At 48.8% G+C, this 8,912-nt stretch overlaps 3 protein-coding genes across 3 annotated transcripts; 2 read left to right on the forward strand and 1 right to left on the reverse strand.

Moving 5' to 3' along the window:
* Window positions 1-431: 431 nt before the first annotated feature.
* On the reverse strand, window positions 432-1,273 carry JCM6883_001969 (coactosin family protein; the record flags this gene model as incomplete). Its single annotated transcript, XM_076633987.1, has 5 exons — window positions 432-488; window positions 565-741; window positions 889-951; window positions 1,027-1,161; window positions 1,271-1,273. 5 exons carry the CDS (start codon window positions 1,271-1,273, stop codon window positions 432-434), a joined length of 435 nt encoding a protein of 144 aa, XP_076486066.1.
* Window positions 1,274-1,575: 302 nt separating this feature from the next.
* JCM6883_001970 (uncharacterized protein) lies at window positions 1,576-2,877 on the forward strand (the record flags this gene model as incomplete). The annotated part of the gene is made up of 6 exons (XM_076633988.1): window positions 1,576-1,686; window positions 1,744-1,784; window positions 1,852-2,149; window positions 2,213-2,426; window positions 2,487-2,592; window positions 2,649-2,877. The coding sequence occupies 6 exons, from the start codon at window positions 1,576-1,578 to the stop codon at window positions 2,875-2,877; spliced, it is 999 nt and encodes a 332-aa protein (XP_076486067.1).
* Window positions 2,878-3,328: 451 nt separating this feature from the next.
* Window positions 3,329-8,578, forward strand: SMC1 (cohesin subunit SMC1; the record flags this gene model as incomplete). Its single annotated transcript, XM_076633989.1, has 23 exons — window positions 3,329-3,384; window positions 3,468-3,836; window positions 3,905-4,028; window positions 4,094-4,161; window positions 4,221-4,623; window positions 4,690-4,934; window positions 5,006-5,183; window positions 5,250-5,338; window positions 5,404-5,540; window positions 5,609-5,742; window positions 5,815-6,052; window positions 6,121-6,359; window positions 6,424-6,722; window positions 6,785-7,070; window positions 7,129-7,245; window positions 7,314-7,436; window positions 7,505-7,602; window positions 7,664-7,898; window positions 7,963-8,087; window positions 8,152-8,201; window positions 8,264-8,327; window positions 8,392-8,448; window positions 8,518-8,578. 23 exons carry the CDS (start codon window positions 3,329-3,331, stop codon window positions 8,576-8,578), a joined length of 3,795 nt encoding a protein of 1,264 aa, XP_076486068.1.
* Between the last annotated feature and the right edge of the window lie 334 nt (window positions 8,579-8,912).

An 8,912-nucleotide genomic window follows, 5' to 3' on the forward strand; every position in this document is an offset into this window, starting at 1 on the left:
GGTACGCGCGCGAATGGCTCGATCCAATTAACCTCTTTTCGTCGACTTGTGCTGTACGCTGAAAGGATGTATTCGTCGTCGAAGAGATTGCAAGTCGAATCAACAGAGAACGAGGGAGAAAAACAAACGAGAAAGACCCGAAATCAATTTCGAGACAACCACGAGAAGATGGATTCTCGCCTTCGAACAGATCCACTATCCAAGTGTCAATCGAATCGTTGGACATCAAGATGAGCTCAGTTATCATCCAAGCGCGAGAAGAGCGCCAGAGGCCGAGTAGGGAGCTTTGATTCGCAATCCGTTCTCGTTTTGGCTCCCTCCGTCGCCTTGCCCCTCCCTCAATCCTCAGTCGAGTCTCTTCGTGATAGTGATAAGATTACATGTACTTTTCTCGACTCCCAGTCTGGTATATTCCCTTCTCCTTCATCGCGCTAAGCTCTGTCGTAAGAAGCTCCTCCAGCTTTTCGTAACCTCACAACGATCGGGTCCTGTAAAACGTATCGCAACGACTTCCTCGTCAGTCCCCAGGGTCTCTCACAGACTGAGAGTGAAGTGTAGACTCACCTCATTGAGATCCTCAATCGAATTCGCGGGAACTTCAATCGAGAACTGACTCAATACTTTCTTCACGTCCGCCGAATGAACGGATAGTTTCGCTTTTCGCATCACTTTGACGCCTGATCCGATCCAAACGACGAAGATGAACTTTTCGCGAGTCGATTCGGTATCGTTGGCGTATTTCTAGTGGAAGAAGAGAGAGGAATGAAAAGGGTTAGCGAGCGATTTGAGGAGAGAAAGGGGACAAGCTCGAGCTTCTCGAGCTGGATTGAGGAGGGTAGTGTGTCGAAGCGACTAGAGGTCTCCGTGGGAAAGAGGAGAGGGACTCACGACTCGAATGTACCCGAACGAAGCGTTCTCCTCTTGCAAGTTTTGTTTAAATTCCGTTAAACCCTAGCAACAACCGCTCTCTCCAGCTCCATCAGCACGCTCTTCCCTTATCTTGGAGGTGAATATGCGACGACTCACCCCGTTCCCTGTTCCAGTCAACACTAATCGATCTTCTCTTGCTGAAGCGTAATCAAGTAAAAGCCAGTTCGTTTCCGTCTTGTCGTTTCGGACGTCTTCGTACGCTTCGCGGATTTCGGGTGCGGAAACGTCTGCCTGCTCGCCAGTCGGGAGAGTTGTAGGGTAGATGAGAGGGAGCGGAAAGGAGATCAAGTGGGGAAGAAGAAATCAGTCTCAGGGAGCGCGGACAAGCAAGCGTACGTACCATCAGAAGTACAAGAAGTCAGTTAAGCAAAGTCGGAGGCGATAGGAGTCGGTGACGAGTGAATCGAAGAGCTTCAAACTCTGCTCGAAAACGTGTCCACCTTGTTGATCAACCTCTCAATAATCCGACGCTCTTTCCGCTCCATGATCTAGAGATCCAACCACTCTATCGATCCGACCTTCAACCTTTCCGAATTAACGACGTTTGTTGACCGAGTTTCTTTCGAAATCCACCTCGTCATCTCTTTCCCCTCTTCTACCGCCCTCCTCGACCCCGAACCGACTTAGCTTAGCTCAAGTAGAGAGATGCCGCTTGAACATGGTCACGCAGCTCATGGACCTGGTGGGAAGATCGAAGTAACGACGCCTGGAGAAGCGGCCCATTTGATTGAACATTACGATACTTTCCTCTTTGACGTGAGTCCGCTACTCCCTTCTGTGTAGTTCGGGTAAGCTGACTTGATCTGCGGGTAGTGCGACGGAGTCATTTGGATCAATCCCGCCGGAGATACTTTGTGAATTTGGAATCTCTCATTCCGTCTCGTTCGGCCTTCTGAGCTGACTCGGTCTCGCGATGGACAGAACGGAGAACATCATCGAAACGCTCTCCTACCTCCGATCCCTCGGAAAGAAAGTCGCCTTCATCACGAACAACGCGACCTCTTCTCGAAAGAAATACCACAAGAAATTCCAAGGCTTTGGAATCGACGTCAAACTCGAGGAGATCTTTACTTGTGGGAGTGCGACGGCCGAATACTTGAGAGATGAGGTGTTGCCGAGAAGGGAGAAGGAGGGAAAACCGACGGGAGTGTATTTGATCGGACAGGAAGCGATGGAGGAGGAGTTTGAGAGTTGTGGATTGAAATGGACGGGTGGAACAGTGAGTTCATTATATTCTACTCGTCGTATCAGAGCTGTATTGACACGCTATGTTGCTGCGCAGGACCCGGAAGACGATGTCCTTTTACCTCCGCAAGATTTCTCCTCAATCACTCCCGACCCATCGATTGGCGTCGTCGTCTACGGTTTCCAGATGCGGATCAACTACAAACAACTCGCGAAAGCTTACAACTACCTCGCCTCGAATCCGGATTGCGAATTGATCTTGACGAACGACGATCAGAATTTCTTGTTACCCGGAGGTGGATACGCTCCAGGCGAGTCTTCCCCCTCCGAACGTGCGAGTTCGAGCTCCTGACGCTGTTGAGATTGTGCAGGTGAAGGTGCGATCGCTTCAGTTTTGTTTGGCGCGTTACCGAAAGATCGAAAACCTTTAATCGTTGGGAAACCTCATCAACCTTTACTCGATATCGTTCATTCCGAGTGAGTCTTCCATCTCTCCTCCAACTCGATAATGAAGCTGATGAGGATCACGCTAGACTACGATTCGATATCAAACGAACGATTTTTGTCGGAGATCGTTTGGCCACCGACATCCTGTTTGCGAAGCGAGGTCAAATCGATTCTCTACTCGTGTTGACGGGGATTCAGAAACGAGAAGATTTGGATGGATTGAAGGAGGAGGAAACTCCCGAATGGGTCGCTGATTGTGTCGGGACATTGTTGAAAGCGAGGGAAGTCTTGAAAGACGGAGTTGTCAGGAATTGAGCGAGTTTACAGAGGGAAGGGATCTATCGAAGCTTATAGAGGCGGTGTACGTCTACGGCCAGTCATCCTTGCATCATTAGTGTCATTGCATGGGTTGTTGTTCACGAAATTGCGAAACGTTTGAGCTCGACTCGTTGTTGCTTGAGGTGACCCTCGTAGCTCAATCTCGCGCTGCCTCCTGGCTTCTCTTCGGCTCTACATGATTACAGAGTCGCACGGGGCGTGGCTCAGCCCCACAGGGTCGCCTCGAGGGTGTCTGCGAAATTGGGCGAAATTGTCTGCTTGCTCGCCGGAATTTCTTGCGCGCACTTGAAGCTGAGAGGAGTCCCTCGACTGATAGATAGTATCCCTCGGCGCTCACTCGCAAAATGGCGGAGTTCGATGATTTCAAAGTCGCGTCCGAGGCGAATCTCTCCCTCATCTCACTCACTCACCTCGCGCCTCGACCAAGATGCTAGATCGACTAGAAGTGTACAACTTCAAGTCCTATCGAGGTCGTCAAACCATGTAAGCCTCTCCCTCCCCCTCACTCTCTCGAAGAAACGCGCTTTCATCTCTCTAACTCTCTCATCTCTTTCACATTACAACAGAGGACCGTTCCATCCGTTCTCAGCCGTCATTGGACCGAATGGAGCGGGGAAAAGTAATTTGATGGACGCTATCTCGTTCGTGTTGGGAGTTAGGAGCGCGAGTTTGAGGAGTACCGCGTTGAAGGATTTGGTTTATCGTTCGGGGAGGAAGAAGAGGAGGGATAAGAAAGGAAAGGGGAAAGCTGTAGAAGGGGAAGAGGGAGAGGAGGAGGAGGAAGGAGCGGGAGAGGGAGAGGGGGACGGGACGGATCGAGAATCGGAGAATGAAGACGAAGAGGAGGAGGAGGGTGAAGATAGAGAGAGAACAGCTTGGGTAATGGCAGTCTACGTAGACGAGAAGGAACAGAAAGAATGGAGGTTTCAGAGATCGTGAGTTTTCTTTCTCTTTCGCTCGCGAATGCCTCGTTTGTAGAGCTCACCTCTCTCGCACGAAACAGTATTTCGACGTCTGGTACTTCGGAATATCGATTGAACGGAAAGACAGTCACTCACAAGAAGTACGACGAACAACTGCAACGCTTCAATATTCTCGTCAAAGCGAAGAACTTTCTCGTTTTCCAGGTTAGTTTCCCTCCTATTCTCGTTCGATTCGGCTCTGAGCTAATACTCGTCGTGATCGCTTATAGGGAGACGTCGAACAAGTCGCCAGTCAAAGTCCGAAAGATCTTGCGAAACTGATTGATCAAATTTCTGGGTGAGTTTTCTCGTCTCGACACACTTTCTGTACTCCCGCTTACTCCCTCGAGTGTCCAGCTCTCTCGATCTGAAAGAAGAATACGATAAGTGTGCCGCAGCGCTTCAAAAAGCGACGGAAACTTCAGTCGCTCAACATTCCCGTCGAAAAGGAGTCAACAACGAAGTGAAACAATACAAACTCATGTCGACCGAAGCGAAGAAGTATCGAAACTTGCAGAGGGACCTCGAAAATGCGATCAGTCATCAGATCGTGTGGAAGTTGTGGCATTTGGAGAAAGGGATGAAGGAGAATGAAGATAGGATTGAAGAGAGGAATGAAGCGTTGGAAGGATTGAGGAAGAATAGTAGAGATGCGGAGGAGAAGAGGAAGGAAAAGACGAAGGAAGTGCAGAAGAAACAGAAGGAAGTTGGGAAACAAGAGAGGGCGATGAAATCGAAGGAGAAAGAACTGGAAGAAGCTGTAAGTCGTACTCCCTGCCCTTCCTCTATCTTTGTCGCTGATTCACGCTTGTGTTTGACGTCGTAGAGACCGGAAATCTCTCGAATCGATGGAGCGATCGAACACGCCTCGAAGAAACTGAAGAAAGCCTCCGATCAAGCTTCGAAAGCTGCCGTCGATCTCGCCGAATACGAAAAGATCATCTCTCAACTCGAAAAGGATAAAGGTCTCGCAGAGAGAGCGAAGGAGAAGCATCGTCAAGAGCAGGAGAAGTTGAAACAAGAGAAAGGAATCTCGCTCGGAGCTGAAGATCTGGAAGAGTACAATCGATTGTAAGCGTCTCGTCTGCTCAGCTCAGCTCTATTTGATGTGACTGACGCTGTCGAACGCGTTTCGCTCACAGGAAAGGAGAAGCTTCGTCAAAAGCGAGTTCGGAACGAGAACAACTCAAATCGCTCGTCGATGAGGACAAGACGAAACGCGATGCCGAATCCTCTGCTCAAGATCAACTTGAATCTGCGCAAAACAAGATCAATCGACTCAAAGGAGAGGGAGCGACTCTACAAGAGCGAAAGAACAAGGTCGGTTTCGATTCTGTTTCAGCGCTAAGTCTATTGTGCTAACCACCATCGCAACCGTCTGAGCAGCTCGATGAAAAGTCAAGAGGTATCATGACTGAGCTTCGAAAAGCTCAAGCTGAACTCGACGAACTTCGCAAGCGAAAGACTCAAATCACGTAAGTTTTCTCGCGACTCGTTCCCTTACTCTGATTTGATCCTGACACTCGAAGACTTGTCACAGTCAAACGGAAGCCGAATACAACGAGAAGCTCGCCGACACGCTCACGAAACTACAAGAAGCTGGAGCTGAGAAACGAGAAAAAGATTCCGAGATCAAGTTCAAAGAAATTCTCGCTACTCTGAAGCGAACTTTTCCCGGTGAGTTCGACTTGTCGACAATTGTCTCGTGTCACTGACGCTGACAATTTCCGACAAATCGTTCTCAGGCGTCAAGGGAAGAGTAATCGATCTCTGCAAACCGACTCAACAAAAGTACAGTATCGCCGTTCAAACTGTTCTCGGTCGAAACGTCGATTCTATCGTGGTCGATTCCGAGAATACCGCGATCTCCTGCATCGAGGTAAATTTCTTTCGTTCTTTTCCGCTTCTCTGGGAGTGAGGAGAATTGATCGTTTTCGTTTACAACGCGCAGTACATGCGAGTTCAACAACTCGGTACAGCGACTTTCCTCCCTCTCGACACGATCAAAGTGAAACCGATCAGCGACAAGTATCGAAATTTCGCGAAAGGAGCTCGACTCGCAATCGACGTAATCACCTTTGATACTTCGGTTGAACGAGCGATGCAAATGGCTTGTGGAGATGCGCTCGTTTGCGACGATTTGAGAATTGCGAGGTACATCTGTTACGAGAAGGGTCAAAGGGTGAAAGGTGAGAGGGGATTTCTCGAATCTCGTCTTCAACAACTCCGACTGATTTGAAGCTTCTCCTGCTTGCAGCTGTAACTCTCGATGGAACTGTCATCCACAAAGCCGGTACGATTACCGGAGGAGTTTCTCGTTCGGATCGACGACATTTCGAAGATCAGGAAATCGAAGGACTTCGTCGTCGAGAAGCCGAACTAAAGAGCAAACTCGGAGAACTCTTCAAGAACCGACCGAAACCGAACGCAGAAGAACAGTTGGTCAGCGATCTAGCGAGGATCGAGGCGGATTTGCAGGTGATCAAGGATGATCTTGTGAGTTCTCCCTCCTTTTCCTCGTTCCGAGTCGAGTTTACTGACGAAACTTTGCGTGAGATAGAGCTCAACGGACCTACGTCTCAGCGGTATCGAAGACGAGCTCAAGGTCCTCCGAAACAAGGTCAAGGAAACGAGCACGACGCTCTCGAATCTCGAAAAGGAGCTTTCCGCGATCGAAACTCAAGCTGAATCTCTACGCGAGGTCATTCACTCGGAGGAGGACGCAATCTTCAGCGACTTCTGTCAGAGAATTGGAGTTGACGATATCAGGGAATACGAGGAGAAACAGTTGAGAGGAGCTCAAGAAGATCACGCTCAGATGCTCAAATACGAAACTCAACTCGCTCGACTCGATACTCAGTGAGTTATTTATCTCTCTCGCATTATCGAATCTGATCTCTGACTAGATTGCCTTGCTGTAGGATCTCATTCAACCGCGATCAACTCTCGACGATTCAAGAACGACACGACTCGCTTCAAAAGACTGTCGAAACTCAACGTGCCTCTCTCGAAAGCCTAAACGAAGAGAAGGAAACGAAACAAGGTGAGATCGAAGGGCTCGAGCAAGAAGTCGAGGAAGCGAAAGAATCATGGGAAACGAGTAAACGAGAGTGGGATGAGAAGAATCAAGAGTTGGAAGATCTGAGGAAGAGTAACAGTAAAGCTTCAAAAGCTCTCGACAAGGCTCTCAAGGAGATCGCTACCTGCGTGCGTCTTTCACTCTGTCAGTTACTCTCGTTGGAACTGACAATTGTTTTTCGGACAGAATGACGAAATCGAACGACTCTCTTCGGAACGGTTTGCGATCTATCGACGTTGCAAGATGGAAGAAATCGATCTTCCTCTTTCGAAAGGGTCGCTGGACGACATTCCGATCGAAGAGGTGAGTTTTGCATTGTTTCTTTCTTTCGTTTTCTTTCTCGCTTTGCTGACTTTCAACTTTCTGATCAGGCTGCCGCTCCCACTGCACCGATGGACGTCGACGGACCCGAATCAGGGACGCAGAACATCTTCGAAGCGAACGATTACGGAGTTGAAGTTGATTTCGAAGAACTCGACGAGGATGAACAAGAGGTCAGTTTCCCTCGTTATTTCCATTCTTACTTGCGCTCTTGACTGATACTGCCCTGTTCTGCAATTAGGATGGATCTGTTGAGATGGATACGACTTTGAACGAAGCGGTCACGAAACTTCAAGCTGAGATCGAGAAAATGTCGGTCAACCTCAAAGCGATTGAACGGTCAGTCCTCTTTCCTTTCTCTTCAGAGTTGCGCACCGTACTGACGAATTTCTTTGTGTAGTCTCGGAGACTCAGAGCAACGGTTCAAGGATATCGACAAGGAATTTGATTCGGCTCGAGAACAAGCGAAAGAAGCGAAAGACGCTTTCAACATCGTCAAGAAGAAGCGATGCGACCTCTTCAACAAAGCATTCCGACACATCGAAGATCGCATCGATCAGGTGTACAAGGATTTGACGAAAGGGAAAGCGAGTCCTCAAGGAGGTATCGCTTATCTTTCTCTCGAAGAACCCGAGGTGAGTCGTTTCTTCCAGTTCGTTTTCTGCAGCGAGTCATTGCTGATGTTGCTCTCTTCTGTAGGAGCCTTATCTTCACGGTATCAAGTATCACGCGATGCCGCCTCTCAAGCGATTCCGAGATATGGAACAACTTTCGGGAGGAGAGAAGACAATGGCTGCTCTCGCTCTTCTTTTCGCTATCCACTCGTGAGTCACACTCGATTTGCTCTATCTGATTGTTGATGCTGATTCCCCTGCTCTGCATCGTCAGATTCCATCCTTCGCCGTTTTTCGTTCTCGATGAGGTTGACGGTGCTCTCGGTAAGTTTCTCCCTTTCAACCCTGTTTTGCTCCTTCGCTGACGATGCTTTCGATCTCGATAGACAATACAAACGTTCAACGAGTCGCTCGCTACGTGCAACAGCGAACTGAGCAAGGTGATTTCCAGTGAGTTTTGTCTTCTCTTTCGTGCAGGATTCCGATTGCTGACTCATCTCCAATCCCTTTCTAGATGTATTGTCATTACTCACAAGCTCCTCATGTACGAATCTTCGAACGCTCTCGTCGGGTGAGTCTTTTCGTTTTCATTTTCGTTTCGCTCGATTCCGCCTCTGACTCCATTCTTTTCTCTCGTCAGTATCTATCGCGAGGGAGGATCAAAGACTCTTACTCTCGATCTGACTCAGTATGCGGATTGATTGGAATGGCTCTCGGTTTCCGAGGTAGTGAATATGGATATCGTCTCGGTTTTATTTTGTTTTCTCGTGGTCTCTTCTCGTCGCTCGCTCGTTTTGTGTCAATTGTTGATCTCAGTTTCTCTCTCTTTGTCGTCGTCGTTGTCTCGTTGTGATTTCTGCGCATCGACGTCAGCGAATTCTTCGAGTGCACGGTCCCTCGAAAGCGTTCGTCATCTCGAAAACGTGTTCTCTTGGGCCTCTCTCTTCTGCCCTTACTTAGGGTTAGGGTTAGGGTTAGGGTTAGGGTTAGGGTTAGGGTTAGGGTTAGGGTTAGGGTTAGGGTTAGGGTTAGGGT

The sequence above is a fragment of the Sporobolomyces salmoneus genome (genome assembly GCF_050403485.1).
Source record: "Sporobolomyces salmoneus JCM6883 DNA, S_salmoneus_JCM6883_v1_ctg48, whole genome shotgun sequence".
Classification (NCBI taxonomy): Eukaryota; Fungi; Basidiomycota; class Microbotryomycetes; order Sporidiobolales; family Sporidiobolaceae; genus Sporobolomyces; species Sporobolomyces salmoneus.